The sequence below is a fragment of the Schistocerca americana genome, chromosome 3 (genome assembly GCF_021461395.2).
Source record: "Schistocerca americana isolate TAMUIC-IGC-003095 chromosome 3, iqSchAmer2.1, whole genome shotgun sequence".
In the NCBI taxonomy this organism is placed as follows: Eukaryota; Metazoa; Arthropoda; class Insecta; order Orthoptera; family Acrididae; genus Schistocerca; species Schistocerca americana.
In genome coordinates, this window is record NC_060121.1 from 884,744,661 (window position 1) to 884,763,359 (window position 18,699).

At 41.5% G+C, this 18,699-nt stretch overlaps 1 protein-coding gene across 1 annotated transcript in view; it reads left to right on the plus strand.

Annotated features, from left to right (window-relative positions):
• LOC124605364 (huntingtin) overlaps positions 1–18,699 on the plus strand; it is a 511,164-nt gene that overhangs the window by 379,506 nt on the left and 112,959 nt on the right. The window contains exon 42 of the mRNA XM_047136992.1: positions 9,626–9,760. Coding sequence (XP_046992948.1) covers positions 9,626–9,760 — 135 coding nt within the window. The remainder of the gene's footprint in view (positions 1–9,625; positions 9,761–18,699) is intronic.

Consider the following 18,699-nt stretch of genomic DNA (forward strand, 5'->3'; position numbering starts at 1 on the left):
AGTGTAACATGGTTTTCTTCCTCTTCAGCAACCTGTATAATGGTTTGCTTTGTCTTTCTTAGGCAGCTTTAGCAACTGCCAGATCCAGTATGCCATGAAGCCAAAGTCTGTATATGAGAGAAAAAAAATTGAAACATATTACAGAAGAACAAACTGAAGCATTTATCCCAAGTGCCACCCAACAACAGAGCCTTGCCAAGTTGTGTAAAGAACAATCTACATAAGACATTGGAGAGCTGGAGTCAACAGCTGCTGTGCCAGTGTAAAAGTTGTACAGACAATCTGGACCACAGAATGAGATGAATGATGCATAAGCACTCCATGGGCCCAAATCAGCACATAGAACTATCTTTAATAGAGCACTGTGCCTCCCAGCACATAAAAGAAATTACTGCAGTGCAAGGGTAATTCAGCAAATCAACATCTTTAGAGACTGTGTTGTAAAAAGATTCGTAGAAATTTCTGTTCATGATGAGCTTCTGAATAAATACAGCAGTTTTTAATTTATATCCAGCCTTCAGCTTGCGTAAAGCAAACCCTTAACCAAGAGCCTGCAGCACACCGATGAAATACCTTTGTTGCCCTTCCCCTGTGCTAAGTGAGTTACAGGCATGATGAATACAGTACCAGCTCATTTCTCAGTAGTCAGATTACCCTCCACCTCACCCTGACATTCCAGGGCAAGAATTGTGAATGGGAAAACAATGAGACAAATATTCTCTACAGTGGGACAGAAGTGCTAGACTTTTGTTTTCCAGTGTCCAGTTTACAGAATTTGGCAGGGCTTTGGTGTAGGATAGTAATCGGACTAAACACTTGACGTTGTTCTCCTGTAATGTGGGCACTCACTGGCAGAGGGGTGAATACCATTACAGTATCATTCTACTCCTCATTTACAGACTTCGAGATGGTCTCCTTTGGCTTCATAACACACAGGCTCTACAAGGATATGCTGATAAGTAAAGCCTCCAAACTTTTTATGCGAAAGTTCTTAAAGCTTTTTAAATAAAACAAACCTCATTAACATTGTACATATGTAATGTTCATGGCTGTGTATGTCCTATCTGGCATGGGTCGCACGCAATATAGTCACCCTGGCGATGAACACATTTCTACCAGTTAGAGATCATTTTGTTGATACCATTGTTGTATAATGTTTGACTTTGTTGACAGAGCCACAACCCCGCCTCTGCTTGCACTGCTTCATCACTATCAAAGCCAAGTCCTCTAAGATGTTCTTTAAGTTTAGGAAACAGATGAAAATCCAATGGGGCCCAGTTGGGACTGCATGGAGGATGATAAATGATATTGAACCCAAGGTGTTGAACTGTTGCAGATGTCACAGTGTTCATGCATGGTCTGACATTATCATGTTGTAGGGGATGGTGCCCCACATGTGGACGAACTCTTTGAATTCAAAACTTGATTATTGCTTCCTGTTTCTCATGCACTGGCATAGTTACATTACACACTGTCTCATGTTATACTCTACAGTTCTGAGCCCTCCAGCAGCAGAGTACTGCAGCCATATAAACATGAATGATAAAGATGTGGAATGTTAATAACATTTGTTTTATATAAAAAGCTCTAAGACTTTTCATAAATTTGGAGGCATTACTTTTCAGCACGGCCTCATAGCAGTCGTTATAAATGTTCTAAGAATTCCAGAGGAAACAGTTGCAAAGATTGCAACAGCAGAAGGAAACCCTAATATGGGGAGATTGATTGTTTGCACCAGCAACATGTCTACATTTACACTTTGCAAATCACTTTGAGGTGCATGCCAGAGGATACGTCCAATTGTACCAGTTATTAGGATTTCTTCCTGTTCCATTCACATATGGAATAATTGTTTGAATGCCTCTGTGCATGCAGTAATTATTCTAATCTTATCCTCATGATCCTTGTGTGAGCGATATTTAGGGGGCTTAGGTATATCCATAGAGTTATCACTTAAAACCGATTCGTGAAACTTTGTTAATAGACTGTCGTGTGATAGTGTAAGTCTATCTTCAAGAGTCTACCATTTCAGTTCCTTTAGTATCACTGTGACACTCTCCCCTGGATTAAATAAACCTGTGGCCATTCGTGCTACCCTTCTCTGTACACATTCAATATCCTCTGTTAGTCCTATCTGGCATGGGTCCCACACAGTTGAGCAATATTCTAGACTGGGTTGCACAATTGATTTGTAAGCAATCTCTTTTGTAGACTGATTGCACTTCCCCAGTATTGTACCAATAAACTGAAGTCTACAACCTGCTTTACCCACGACTGAACCTATGTGATCTCTCCATTTCATATCCCTACAAAGTGTTACACTCAGGTATGTGTATGAGTTGGCAGATTGCAACAGTGCCTCATTGATATTATAGTTCTAGTGTTCTATGTTTTTTTCGTTTTGTGAAGTGCACAATTTTACATTTTTGAATATTTAGAGCAAGTTACCAATCTCTGCACCATGTTGAAATTTTATCAGTATCTGACAATATTTATGCACCTTTGCTCAGTTATTACTTCTTTATACGAGGGCAGTTCAATAAGTAATGCAACACATTTTTTTTTCTGAAACAGGGGTTGTTTTATTCAGCATTGAAATACACCAGGTTATTCCCCAATCTTTTAGCTACACAACACTATTTTTCAACGTAATCTCCATTCAATGCTACGGCCTTATGCCACCTTGAAATGAGGGCCTGTATGCCTGCACGGTACCATTCCACTGGTCGATGTTGGAGCCAACGTCGTACTGCATCAATAACTTCTTCATCATCCGCGTAGTGCCTCCCACGGATTGCGTCCTTCATTGGGCCAAACATATGGAAATCCGACGGTGCGAGATTGGGGCTGTAGGGTGCATGAGGAAGAACAGTCCACTGAAGTTTTGTGAGCTCCTCTCGGGTGCGAAGACTTGTGTGAGGTCTTGCGTTGTCATGAAGAAGGAGAAGTTCGTTCAGATTTTTGTGCCTACGAACACGCTGAAGTCGTTTCTTCAATTTTTGAAGAGTAGCACAATACACTTCAGAGTTGATCGTTTGACCATGGGGAATGATATCGAACAGAATAACCCCTTCAGCATCCCAGAAGACTGTAACCGTGACTTTACCGGCTGAGGGTATGGCTTTAAACTTTTTCTTGGTAGGGGAGTGGGTGTGGCGCCACTCCATTGATTGCCGTTTTGTTTCAGGTTCGAAGTGATGAACCCATGTTTCATCGCCTGTAACAATCTTTGACAAGAAATTGTCACCCTCAGCCACATGACGAGCAAGCAATTCCGCACAGATGGTTCTCCTTTGCTCTTTATGGTGTTCGGTTAGACAACGAGGGACCCAGCGGGAACAAACCTTTGAATATCCCAACTGGTGAACAATTGTGTCAGCACTACCAACAGAGAGGTCAAGTTGAGCACTGAGTTGTTTGATGGTGATCCGTCGATCATCTCGAACGAGTGTGTTCGCACGCTCCGCCATTGCAGGAGTCACAGCTGTGCACGGCCGGCCCGCACGCGGGAGATCAGACAGTCTTGCTTGACCTTGCGGCGATGATGACACACGCTTTGCCCAACGACTCACCGTCCTTTTGTCCACTGCCAGATCACCGTAGACATTCTGCAAGCGCCTATGAATATCTGAGATGCCCTGGTTTTCCGCCAAAAGAAACTCGATCACTGCCCGTTGTTTGCAACGCACATCCGTTACAGACGCCATTTTAACAGCTCCGTACAGCGCTGCCACCTGTCGGAAGTCAATGAAACTATACGAGACGAAGCGGGAATGTTTGAAAATATTCCACAAGAAATTTCCAGTTTTTTCAACCAAAATTGGCCGAGAAAAAAAATGTGTTGCATTACTTATTGAACTGCCCTCGTAGATAACTGCATCATCTGCAGAAAGCCTGATTTTTCTATTACTATTGTCTGCAAGGTCATTAATATACAACATGAACAGCAAGGGTCCCAGCACACTTCCCTCAGGCACACCTGAAGTTACTTCTACATCTGATGATGACTCTCCATCCAAGATAACATGCTGTGTCCTCCCTACCAAAAACTCCTCAAGCCAGTCACAAATTTCACGTAATACCCCATACGATCTTACTTTTGACAATAAGCGTAGGTGGTGTACTGAGCCAAATTCTTTTTGGAAATCGAGAAACACTGCATCTATCTGCTTGCCTTGGTCCAAAGCTTTCAGTATGTCATGCAAGAAAATTGTGAGTTGGGTTTCGTATGATAGATGTTTTCGAAAACCATGCTGGTTGGCTTTGGCGAGGTCATTCTGTTGAAGATACCTCATTATGTTTGAGCTCAGAGTATGTTCTAAGATTCTACAACAAATTGATGTCAAGGATATTGGACGGTAATTTGTTGGATCACTTCTACTACTGTTCTTGTAGATGGGTGTGACCTGTGTCTTTTTCCAAGAACTGGGCATTGGTTTTTTGTCTGAGGGATCTGCAGATTCAGTATAGAATCTGACGGGGATTCCTTCGGGCCCTGAAGCTTTGTTCAATTTTAACGATTTTAGCCGTTTCTCAACACCGCTGACACTAGTACATATTTCATTCATCTTTCCAGTGGTGTGAGGATTACATTGGGCATTTGAAAATGGAGTTAAGGATTTCAGCTTTTGCTTTGCTACACTCAATTTCAATTCCTGTCTCATTCGCTATGGACTGGACACTAACTTTGGTGTCACCAGTTTGTTCATATAACCAGAATTTCTTTGGATTTTATGAAAAATTTAACAAATATTCTGTTGCAATAGTCATTGAAGGCATCATGCATTACTCTCTTGACAGCCAAACATGTTTCATTCAGCATCTCTCTACTTACAGCCCTATATGCTTTGTTTTACACCTGTTATGTAGCAATCTATTTCTTTAGAGGTTTCTTTACAGTGACTGTATACCATGGAGGTTCCCTCCCATTATGAACTGTTCTACTGTGTTCATATCTACCCAGAGTGTGGTCAACTATTTTTTTGAACTTGAGCCAGTTTTTCTCTACATGCCCCTGACCTGTGCTTAAAGTTTCAAGTTCCTCAGTGAGATAAGACATTGATGATTTTTATATCTGGTTTACTGATTATTTTAGTTGTCCTTTGTACTTTGGTAATCTTGCTGCCACAACCACATGGTGGTTACTGATACCAGTTTCGATGTGGTCATCCTCAAAGAGATCAGGTATATTTGTCGCCATCAGATTCAATGTATTTCCACATCATGAGTGGGATTATTAACTATCTGTTCTAAGTAGTTTTCAGAGAAGGCATTTAGTAAAGTTTCACAGGATGTCTTATCACACCCACCACTAAGAAAACTGTAACTTTCTCAATTAATTGTTGGATGATAAAAGTCTCCACTGATGATTACAGTATGATTGGGGAACTTACATACAAGTGAACTGAAGTTTTTGGAGAGAGTCTGATGGGCGATAGAAGGATCCAGTTATCATTGATGTCCACACCTGATACTGAGTGTTGCCCAAACACTCTCACATGCAGCTTCAATTTCTGTCTCAGTGAATCTGAGTTTTTTCTCTACTGCGACAAATACACCATCTCCATTTCCCATTCCCCTATTGTTTCGATATACACTTAAATTTTCCCCAAAAATCTCACTGCTATCAATTTCATGTTTCAACTAGTTTTCTGTACCTGTATTATGTGAGCTTCACTGCTTTTCAGGAGCACTTCTAACTCTGGCATTATGTTATAATTTCTTCAGCAGTTTAACGTTAGGACTTTAATACTCTCTCCTGTGGGAGGCATTTCTTCTGATCTTTCACTGATACTAATGGATTTCCTACAGCAATCATTATCTGGAGTGGATGGAGAGTCACCTAATCTGAAAAACCTTTGTGTGCACCCCAGACACAGAGTCAGCTTCCTCAGTACCAGCCTCTGATGTGCAGTGCACACCTGACCTATGTTAGGGGGCCCTACAGTCATCAACCCTATGGTGCAAGTCCAGGAAGTCACAGCCTAGCTCATCACAGAACTTTTGAAGTATCTGGTTCAGTCTTTCCACTTGAGTCATAACCAAAGGACCACGATCAGTTCTGAGGACAATCCTGCAAATTGTGAGCTTCGTTGAAACTCCACGCACAAGGCTGGTCTTCTCAAACTTTTCTGTCTGTCACTGGAGTGACCCAAGAGTGACTTCAGAGCCCAGGTGACAGGCACCATTTGTTCCAACACGTGCCACAATCTGCAGTTGGTTGCACCCTGTTCGCTCAATGGCTGCTGAAATAGCCTCTTTATCATGTTGAATGAGGCCCTCAGGCATACACACTGAGTACCTGGTGGCCTTTCCTGTCCTCTGCTGCCGTTTCGCTAAGGGGTACCATCATTCACCATACATTTGAACTGCCAAAGATTAGTAGACCCCTACCCTTTTGCAATTGCCTCCTCCTGACACCAGACAAAACAGGTTTCCCCAAAACAGATGAGGTGAGTTCCATTGGTTAGTTTGAGTTTCATTGAAAGACAGCACCTCAAACTTGTTGGTTAGGGGGATCGGTACAACACACTGAGTCCTCCTTGGTCCCCATCCACCCTGTATGGATGCTTAAGTGTCCCATTGACATGCCACTTGCAATCAAATGGATAGGCAACGACAGATCCGTACTTTCTGCGGAGGAGACAGGATTCACAGGAGGGGATAGTATTTGAGGTATCTCTGGTACAGGTATCCACAGTAATTCAGAGGGTACTATGGAAATAAATTCCAAGCGTACATTGTGGCCACCACTTAATAATTACCCACTAAGTTCTGCACAGTGTGATCTAGTGCTGCAACACACTATGCTAGTGTGGAAGAATTTGTGTGTGTTGGTCTCGTCCTTAGGAGATGGGTGCACAGAGTACAAATGTGGCACATGATTATTAAACAGCCCTACATCATCCTTAATTATGTTTTGTAAGTCAGTTGAAATTCAGTTACATAATTAGACTTTAATTGAATACAGCTATTGCCAGTTGCACAGAGCATGGGACCTGCCCATGAACTTGATTGAAATCATGTCACCTAAGTAGAAGATACTGATCCAATTCATCAACAGAATACATGAAACATGCTCTTTGGGATGCACCTTCCCTGCATCAGGTGAGTTCCGTACATGACAGCACTGTTTTCAGGTACTTGGACTCGTGCTTTAACAGTTTACATCTTCCTTCATCTCAACAGTGGGACCGATCCCAACTGCCGCTGGGTCAAGATTGTAAACAGGAGAATAGAGGGTGAGGGTTAGAAACAGGCATTCAGAGGCAGATAGTTTGTTATTATGACTGTTGGCATATGATATTTACTGAAATATTGCTGAACTGGTCAGTACTATACTACTGATTTCTGGAGAATTGTTCATAATACACTAAACTGGAGTACGAAACTTAAGGATGAAAGTAACTGCCAACTGCCATGTCACATAGCTCAGTGAAACTTGGACTACACGTAGAAAAAACTGCTTCAGTATAATACAGAAGGTAACTGTAAGATGAGACAGAGAGAAATGCACTTCTATTCAAATGCAGTAATTACCCTAAGTTACTGCAATGTATGGTGGTCACCTGGACATTACAAAAGATGAGACATTGTTGTCAGTAGAGTGTGTAATTGCCACGGCAATGCACACTCTGCAATGTGCTCCCTTGCTGGCCACAGAGTTGATAAGGAGTTCTTGTGGTAGGGTGTTTTATTCCTCCACCATAGAGGCTGACAACTACTAAATGGCCATTGATGCATGCAGAGTTGCTGCATTGTGTCGGAGGTCAGTACTCCCATGCAGTACTTTGCCTCCCCATATCATGGCACATGTAACACAGAAACAGTCATGTTCAACAGTGTTCCTAGGTGCATTACTTGTTCCCATCTCTTGCAGTATGACAGTACGTCCAGCATTGTCGGACAGGATTGTTTTACTGGTCCAGGTGTCATGGCGTGGAGAGGCATAACATTGCATAGGCGTACTGACCTCCAAATCTCTGAACACAGTACACTCAGTGCTCAACATCATTTTGACGCTGTGCTGCTTCCCCATATGTGTCTCTTTAGGGGTGCATTCAGCCCTGACTTCATTTCTATGTATGACCATGTGTGGCCTTATCAAACAGTGCAGGTGGAAGAGTTCTTGAAATGAGAGGATATTTGGCAAATGGACTGGGCTACCCGTTCCCCTGACTCAAATCCCATCAAGCACATGTGGATGCATTGGGGAGAGATATTGCATCACTTCCATTTCTACCAACAACCACCCAGCAGTTGTCAACTGCACTGGTGGAGGGTTGGAACAACCTACCACAAGAACTCCAACCAGCATGTTGCAGAGCAGGCATTGCTATCAGTGATAATCAGACACCCAATTGAGAACAATGTGTCTACTTTTGTGATGTCCAGGGGACCATTATAAATCATGGTGACTTCATTGTAATTATTGTCTTTGAATAAAAGTGTCATTACTGTTTGTCTCATTGGATATTTTTTATAGTTACCTTCTGCACTATGCTATAGCAGTTCTTTCTGTGTATGATCCAAGTTTAATCAAGCTATGACAGTGACACATCATGCAAAAGTTACTTTCCTTAAGTTTTGCACACCAGCAGCTGGTAACATGTCTTTATTATCTAACGCGACAACTGATCTTGAACTTCTTCATGGCACTATATGAACCGAGGAGAAGTTTTTTTATAAGAAAACTTTTCGTACTATGTTTCAGTAATGCTTGTAACAGAGAAGTACTTCCTAGTTCTTTTAGTCTGTAAATTTTATGTATTTTATGAGGATGAGCTTATGGCTGAAGTGATTAAAGATTTATTGGCAGCCTGCAGGTACCACAATTAATTATATTTAAGGATAAACAGTTTCCAAAAATGGGTTTGGACATTTTAGGAAACATGCAAAATTCAATATTGAAAATGCAATACTTGACCCGAAACTAGAATATTTTTAAATTTTTGTTGAAATACTCTTATGATCTGTCTTTAATTACACTTTTTTCTGTTATTTTTTTCCAAACTGTGCATTCAACTCAGGTATGCAGTATGTCCAACGGAGTATAATCATTGCACCCTTCACTAATTGTATCACTAGCATATGTTTGTTTAACTTGAGCTTATTATATGTGTGCAATATAAATGAGGTCACTAATCTAATCAGCTGTGTGGTCATCAGCTGTGTCGTTATGGGAGTGATATGATGTAATTATGTTTTAAAGATGACATATATTACAGTTCAAAACCACTAACAGTAATGACTTTTTAGACATACGAGAGGGATGGGTTCTTAGCTACCGTGATTTATTCCCCATTGTATATAATAGAGGGTTCTCGGGAAAATATTGTGCTTCTGAATAAGCCACTCTTTGGTCCCCAAAGAAAAGTTTGAGCTGAGCAAAAGTTCTTGAATATCCTAGACTATCACTGCTTACTATTGTAATACTACAAGTAATTACTTTTTCGCAACAAATGGAATCTCTGAAAGATGTAAAGTTAATAAAACTCCATGTTTTGTTTCATTGAACTAACTGTCAGTAATTTTGTAGCAAGCCTGTGTATCCCCCAACCTTGAGTCGAATGTTAGTCTTTGCTATGACTAATTGTTTATAGTGTGGTATTGATTTTTCTTGCAGCTTTTATCAGAAGTTAAAAGCCATCCATGAATTGCTTTGCTGGAGACTTCAGGATCATCATTTGATTGGTCCGTGTTTGAAGCTTGATCATGTTTTCAACCGGGGCAATATGGAGAGGTTGAACAATCGGCACAGGTGAATAATGTTTCTTTCTAAATTTCAAGAGGGGGAAGAGGGTGAAGAGACAAACATTGTAAGTAAGGAAGCTTCAAGTATTTTATTATCTTGAAAACTGGTAGTGTATTGTGTTGTATGAGTAACATATCTTACATTGATTTCGAAACACACTTATCAGACTTCGGTAATGGGCAGATTTTGTGAAGCATTGCTTCTTCCTTGTTCTTCCATTCAGTACATACATTTCAAGTACTCATGTACACCCTGAGCCAAAACATTAAGACCAATGCCACTCCGACTTGGGTGCTGTCTGGTGTGCGGTAGCAAAAAGTATGTAAGAGATGGGCAGACATGGACGGGGGATCAACCTTGTGAAGATATGGGCTGCAAATGGTGAAATCGACTGAGATGAGTGAAATCGACTGAGATGAGTGACTTTGACACTGGGCCAGTGAATGAGTTACTTGAAAATGGCATGCTACTGTCGTGAGTATCTATGAAAAGAGGTAGAAGGATAGTGAAATTACCACTAGATGCCAAATGGTTGGACATCTATGAGTCTTCACAGAACATAGAGTTTGGAGACTTGTCTGTTCTGTAAAGTAGGATAAGGGTGATCTGTGACATCTCTGCTGAAAGAGCACAATGCAGCTGCATGCACAAGTGTTTCGGAGCAAATCGTTCATCATACACTGTTGAACATGGAGCTCTGCAGCAGACTACCCCTATGTGTTCACACGTTGACCCAATGACATCACTAATTATGATTGCGATGTGCACAGCACCATTGGGATTCGACTTTTGATCAATGGAAATGTGTCGGCTCTTTGGGTGAATCACATTTTTGCTACACTAGATCACTGGTCATCTCCACAAATGCCATCATCAAGGTGAATGGTAGCTTGAAACATGCAGCATGTCATGGACATAGGCTGGTGAGTGCAGTATTATGTTGTGGGAGACATTATCGGGCGCTTGAATGGGACCTGTGGTGGTAATCGAAAATATGCTGATAGATACAAAATACCTGCATTCCTTCTTGCTTGATGCCTTCTCTGATGGCGATGTCATCTTTCAGCAGTATAATTGCTTGTGTCTTGGAGCCAGAACCATGCTACAATGGTCTGAGGAAGATTATATGAACTGACCTTGATGTCTTGGTGACCAAATTAGGCTGATGTAAATCCTGTGGAACCCACCTTTGTTGCTATCAGGTGCCATCACCGCGTACACAAATCAGCAGCCCATTATTTATGCTGAATACATGACCTGTGCACAGACATCTAATGTCAACACCTCCACAAACCTACTAACAAACCGTCAGGTCCCTGATACACAGAGTCATAGATGTATCTCGTTCCAAAGGTGGACAAACAAGCTATTAAGCAAATGGTCATTATGTGTTGGCTCATCAGTGTATTAATTTATTTCCTATCTGATCAGAATAAACATACAAATTAATTGACTGTTAATTCACTTTATTTACCGTCCATAATAAGGGCACAATGTCAGTATGTAACAGCCCAGTGTAAAAAGTGATAACCTCTACATCTACACTTCACAAGCCACTTGAACGTATGTGGGGGAGGGTACTTCTGGTATCACTGACTGATTTCTCCTTCCCTGTTTCAATCATGAATTCCATGTGGAAGAATGATTGTCAGTAAACCTCTCTGTTAGCTGTAATATCTCCAATTTTCTCATTGTTAGACTCTTCATGGAACGTACATTTTGAGAATTTCTGTAGTAAACCTCTCTGTGATGAACAATGCCTCTCTTGCAGTATCTTCCACTGGAGTTTATTGAAAATCTCTGTGATGACGTTATGCTGACTAAAAGACCTCGTGATGGAACAGACTACTCTTCATAGGTTCTTCTCTATTTCTATCTATCAGTCCTACCTGGTAATGGCTCCGGATTGATGAACAGTGCTCAAGAATTGATGTAGCAAGTGCTTTGTAAGCCACTTCCTTCGTGGATGAGTTACATGTCCTTAAGATTCTTCCTTTGACTCTCAGTGTGGCATCTGTTTTTCTGCTATTTGCTTTAAGTGACTGTTCCACTTGTGGTCACTCTGGATAGTTACTTTGAGATATTTTATGGTAGATACTGTTTCCAGCAATTAGTCAGGGGGGTGGGAAGAAAGACACACGTAACACCAAAAAGGAGTTGTGCAACAAGAGCAAAAGTTGGTAGGCATGTTTCTACATCTGAAAGATGATGTCCATTCAAATTTTGCACCAGTCACATAAGAGCATTACTAGTAGTGCCATTATGAGGATGCAAATCAGATTTTCTTTAAATACATGCTGTACAGGTCACAAGCATTAGTTAGAGTTGAGATTGGACATGGTGAGTTGATGTTAGTCAAGAATACCTTTAAGATGGCAAAGATGCCATTGTCAACACCTCACTGAGTGTGAAAAAGATCATGTAATAGGGCAAAGAGAAATTTGGTTACTTCAAGGGTAGCCCAACCCAGATCCTCTATAGCGTGCATGCCATTAACCCCAAACCACCACCATTTGTTACTTCATTCATGTCTATTGAGAGCTCATTTGAGGGCAGGGTGGGTGTCTGTTGTGTTTTGTGATGCAGGTTGGTTCTGCCCCAGTGCCAGTGATAGCTGTGTGTTGGTTAGGGTCATTCATGAGCAGCATTGCAGGCGGTGTTTTCCTACAGGAGAACACATACTCGCATACCATTGTTGTAACCCAGAATGCTCTGCAGAGTGTCGACATGTTCCTTTGCTTTCTTGATCACCAGATCTGTCTCCAATCAAGCACATAAGGGACATTGTTGGATGACAACTCCAGTGTCATCCACAGATAGCATTAATTGTCCCTGTATTGACGTGCAACAGGCTTGGAACTCCATCCCATAAGCTGACATCCTGCACCTGGAAAACACAATGCATGCACATTTGCATGCTTGCATTCAACATTCTGGTGGATACACAGGTTATTAACGTACCAGCATTTCACATTTGCAGTGGCTTATCTTGTGCTTGTATAAACCCTTGTTTAGCAATGTTAATCATGTAAATATGTTACCCAGGTAAATGTATTCCCAAAATTACATTGTAGTTGTTGTGGCCTTCAGTCCAGAGACTCGTTTGATGCAGCTCTCCGTGCTACTCTATCATGAGCAAGCTTCTTCATCTCGAAGTACTTACTGCAACCTAAATCCTTCTGAATCTGCTTAGTGTATTTATCGCTTGGTCTCCCTCTATGATTTTTACCCTTCACACTGGCCTCCAGTACTAAATTGGTGATTCCTTGATGCCTCAGAACATGCCCTACCAACCGATCCCTTCTTCTAGTCAGGTTGTGCCACAAATTCCTCTTCTCCCCAATTCTACTCACTACCTCCTCATTAGTTACGTGATTTATCCATCTCTTCTCCAGCATTCTTTTGTAGCACCACATTTCGAAAGCTTCTATTCTCTTCTTGTCCAAACTATTTATCGTCCATGTTTCACTTCCATACGTGGCTACACTCCATACAATTACTTTCAGAAAAGACTTCCGACACTTAAATCTATACTCAATGTTAACAAATTTCTCTTCTTCAGTAACACGTTAATGCCGTTGCTAGTTTATATCTTATATCCTCTCTGCTTCGACCATCATCAGTTATTTTGCTCCCCAAATAGCAAAACTCGTCTACTACTTTAAGTGTCTCATTTCCTAATCGAATTTCCTCAATGTCACCTGATTTAATTTGACTAAATTCCATTATCTTCATTTTGTTTTTGTTGATGTTCATCTTATATCCTCCTTTCGAGAACTGTCCATTCTCTCCCAACTGCTCTTCCAGGCTCTTTGCTGTCTCTGACAGAATTACAATGTTGTCAGCAAACCTCAAAGTTTCTATTTCTTCTCCATGGATTTTAATTCCTACTCCAAATTTTCCTTTTGTTTCCTCTACTGCTTGCTCAGTATACAGATTGAATAATGGGGATAGGCTACAACCCTGTCTCACTCCCTTCCCATCCACTACTTCCCTTTCATGTCCCTCAACTGTAATAATTGCCACTTGGTTGCTGTACAAATTGTAAATAGCCTTTCACTCCCTATATTTGACCCCTGCCACCTTCAGAATTTGAAAGAGAGAGTTCCAGTCACCATTGTCAAAAGCTTTCTCTAAGTCTACAAATGCTAAAAAAGTAGGTTTGCCTTTCCTTAATCTATTTTCTAAGATAAGTTGTAGGGTCAGTATTGCCTCACTTGTTCCAACATTTCTATGGAATCCAAACTGATCTTCCCGGAGGTCAACTTCTATCAGTTTTTCCGTTTGTCTGTAAAGAATTTGTGTTAGTATTTTGCAGCTGTGACTTATTAAACTGACAGTCCGGTAATTTTCACACCTGTCAACACCTGCTGTCGTTGGGATTGGAATTATTATATTCTTCTCGAATTCTGAGGGTATTTTGCCTGTCTCATACATCTTGCTCAGCAGATGGTAGAATTTTGTCAGGGCTGATGCTCCCAAGGCTGTCAATAGTTCTAATGGAATGTTGTCTACTCCTGGGGCCTTGTTTCCACTTAATCTGTCAGTGTTCTGTCAAACTCTTCATGCAGTATCATATCTTCCATTTCATCTTCATCTATGTCCCCATCTATTTCCATAATATTGTCCTCAAGTACATCACCCTTGTATGGATCCTTTATATACTCCTTCCATCTTTCTGCTTTCCATTCTTTGTTTAGAACTAGCTTTCCATTTGAGCTTTTGATATTCATACAAGTGATTCTCTTTTCTCCAAAGGTCTCTTTAATTTTTCTGTAGGCAACCCCTAGTGATGCATGTCTTTATATCCTTACATTTGTCCTCTAGCCATCCCTGCTAAGCCATTTTGCACTTCCTGTTGATCTCGTTTATGAGACTTTCATATTCCTTTTTGCCTGCTCCATTTGCTGCATTTTCGTATTTTCTCCTTTCATCACTTAAATTCAATTTCTCTTCCGTTACCCAAGGATTTCTACTAGCCCTCATCCTTTTACCTACTTGATCCTCTGCTGCCTGCATTATTTCATCTGTCAAAGCTGCCCATTCTTCTTCTACTGTATTTCTTTCCCCCTTTCCTGTCAATTGTTCCCTTATGCTCTCCCTGAAACTCTGTACAACCTCTGGTTCTTTCAGTTTATCCAGGTCCCATCTCCTGAAATTCCCCCATTTTTCAGTTTTAATCTACAGTTCATAACCAGTAGATTTTGCTCAGAATCCACATCTGCCCTTTGAAATGTCTTACAATTTAAAACCAGGTTTCTGAATCTCTGTCTTACCATTATATAACCTATCTGAAACCTTCCAGTGTCTCCTAGCCTCTTCCACATATACAACCTTCTTTCATGATTCTTGAACCAAGTGTTATCCTCTGCACAAAATTCTACCAGGCAGCTTCCTCTTTCATTCCTTATCCCCTTTCCATATTCACCTACTACTTTTCCTTCTATTCCTTTTCCTTCTATCAAATTCCAGATCCCCATGACTATTAAATTTTCGTCTTCTTTCACTATCTGTTTCATTTCTTTTATCTCATCATACATTTCTTCAATCTCTTCATCGTCAGTGGAGCTAGTTGGCAAATAAACTTGTACTACTGTGGTAGTAGGCATGGGCATTGTGTCTATCTTGGCTACAATAATGCATTCACTATGCTGTTTGTAGTAGCTTACCCGTGCTCCTACTTTTTTTATTCATTTTTTATTCATTATTAAACCTACTCCTGCATTGCCCCTATTTGATTACTGTACATTAATTATTTTTTGGTGTTGCTGTTTTCTTTTTACATCACTGTGTGTGCGATGCTTTACATTTATTTATGTTCAGGACAACTGCCATAGCCTGCATAATTCATCAATCGTAGCAGGTCATTCTGCATATCTGTACTGTATTCTGGCATTGATTCCTTTTTATAGATAACTACATCATCTGCAAACTGCCTTATAGAGCGCCTTATGCTCTATCCTAGATCATTTATATACATTGTGGACAGTAAAGGCCCATCACACTTCCTTGTGATACTCCTGAAATTACCCGTACATTGGTAAATTTTATTTCGTTAAGAGCGATGTGCTAAGTTCCATCTACAAGGAAATCTTGGATCCAGTTGCAAATCTGTTCTGACACATAATAAGCTTTTATCTTTTACACTGAACAGCAGTTTGGGACAGTGTCAAATGCCTTCCTGAAGTATAGTAACATGGTATCAATGTGAGTGCTGATGACTACAGTACTAAGGGTCTCATAGAGGAACAATGCGAGCTGAGTTTTGCAAGATCTCTGTTTGCAGAATTCATGTTGATTTTTAGAGAGGAGATTTTCTCTAAAATCTTCATAATACGTGAGCATAAAACAAGTTTCATGACGGTACAGCATGTCAGCTATATGGACTTTGAATTATGTGTATCTGACCTGTGCCTGTCTTGAAAACCGGAATGACTTATACTTTTTTTCAAGTTGCTAGGAACCCTTTGTTGCTTAAACAACATATGATAAACTGCTGCTAGAAGAGGAGCAAATTCTTTCCCATAATCTTTGTAGAATCTTACAGATATCTCATATGGTCCATATGCCTTCACTGAGTGAGGTGATGCAGTGGTTAACACACTGGACTGGTGGGTCAAATGAACATCAGGCCATCCTGATTTAGGTTTTCCACAATTTCTGTACATCACCTCAGGCAAATGCTGGGATGGTTCCTTTGAAAGGACATGACTAATTTCCTCCCCCATCCTTCCCTGTCCTCACTGTTTGGTCCCCTCCCCCAAATTAACCAACCAACCAACCATATGCTTTTTGACTACAGTAGTAGTGCTTTTCTATTCTGTGATCACTTATCTTATCTGCCAGTTTGGTATTCATACAATGATTGGAGAGAGGGGGAGGGAGGTCACTAGTACAGCCATCTGCGGTGAAACAATTTTAAAAGACCTAAATCAGGGTTTCAGCCTTCTCTCTGTCATCTTCTGTTTCAGTGTCGTTTGGTTGCTGAGTGACTGAATAGATGATTTCCAACTGCTTATTGATTTTATGCAAGACCAAAACTCTAGCAGTCGGAATCTGACACGACCAGGAGATGCAGGCTGGCTGGCCAAGGGTGTCAACAGCGAGTCACCTAAAATGACAGAAGGACAACAGCTATAGACAATAGTGAAGATAACAACATCTATGGGCAGATACAGCAGAATGGAAAGACGGAAGAGTGAACAAAATTGAGAGCCTAGGCGTAGCAAGATCAGAAACCAAACAACGATGGGTACGAAGTGCAATACAAGAGCACAGTTGGACCACGACTGACTGCTGGCGTTACGGGCCCCTGTGAGTGCCAATAGACTGATGTGGCAAGTGTGGCCCACACACAGCATGGTCCCAGATTATAGGGGCGCTGCATAGTGGCTGTTGTCTACATCCATGCCTTCTGGCGAGCTGTCCAAATTGTTGGACTGGGGTACCAGAGAAATCTCTTTGGGTTTCTAGTCACATTGTCTGGCAAAATTTTACTTCCAAAGTTGTTGAGAACTTCTCTCATTAGTCTTCTTACATTCATTTTCACTTCATTCAGCTTTTGTTTGTCAGCTAAGTTTTGACTTCTCTTAAATCTGTGTTAAAGTTCTCTTTGTTTACAGAGCAGTTTTCTATGACAGCTGTTACACCATTGTGGGTTTGCTCTGAACATACTTGTCTGATGCATGTTGAATGAGGTTTTTGCATTTTTTCCACTTCTGTTCTGCAGCTTTGTTCTCAGCACTGAATATTTGGTGTTGACTACTCAGACACTTAGCAATTTGCATCCTATCACTCTTATGAAGCAAAAATATTTTCCTATGTTTCTCAAAAGAATAACACCAGTAAACATTGATGCTATCACATCCTTATGATCACTGATACCCTCCTCTAACTGTTAGAGCGTGCAGATGAGAGATTGTGTGCACATACTGAAGTTGTCGAACTTCTAGCTTTATCTGCCGACTTCTGTGGCACACCTTATGAGTGCATGCACGAATCCCAGGCTTGGATCCATGTGGGTGACTGCATCCCTCCCCCTTCGGGGAAGCGGAGCATTGTTGATCCTTATGGGGAGTTGTGGACAGCTGCAATGTGGAGACACCGTCCACATCCACCGATGCCCCGGAGACGAGGAGCGAGCAGCCCCTGGTTGCCAGAGACCTGGAGATACAGGAAAAAGTGACAGGTGTGAGGAGAGCCCCCACAGCTCCCTGTCAGAGCGCAAGATGACACAACCGGTGATGAGCAAGCCACGGTGTTGTCTGGCAGTGGCATGGAAGATAGAGACGGCATTGCCTCAGGCTGCTCCTGTGACAGTGAACAAGGAGGGGTATCCACCCCAGCTAGAGCGCCACTAGAGTTGCTACTGCAGGCTGCAAAGGCATAGGCTCTTTGGGAGGAGGAGGTTCTGCAGGTAGAAGAGGAGGTTGGAACCCTAACAGCAGGCAGGCAGCATCCAGCAACTGGGGTACTGACGAAGGTACGGAGCTGATATCAATGATGACAATCGACCAACCAGTCCTCTGTCGGGATGTTCTAGACTCGATATCTTTTCTGACACACGATGACTACCATTATCCAGAGGGGATGCCAGCCAAAATCACATGCCCAGACACATCGCTGGAGTAAAATCTGGTACACCAGAATGTGATGGCAGGCAAGATCCAGGACAGAGGAGATAGAGCAGCATCCTCAGCTGGCACCTGTGCCTATCTCTTCTGTGCCACGGGAACCAATAGGAGTCTTCCAGAAGGCCATCAGATAGAAATTTAATACGTATTCCACAGGGAAGTGTCACAGATTTTTCCTCATCAGGGTTCTTTAAGGTGCAACCCATGCACTCAGCCTCCTCATTAAGATTGTAAGCAGAGTGGACATGGCAAATGCATGACCACACACACAAGTCATGAAATGTCTGAGACAGGAACTTGGGTTCATTGTCA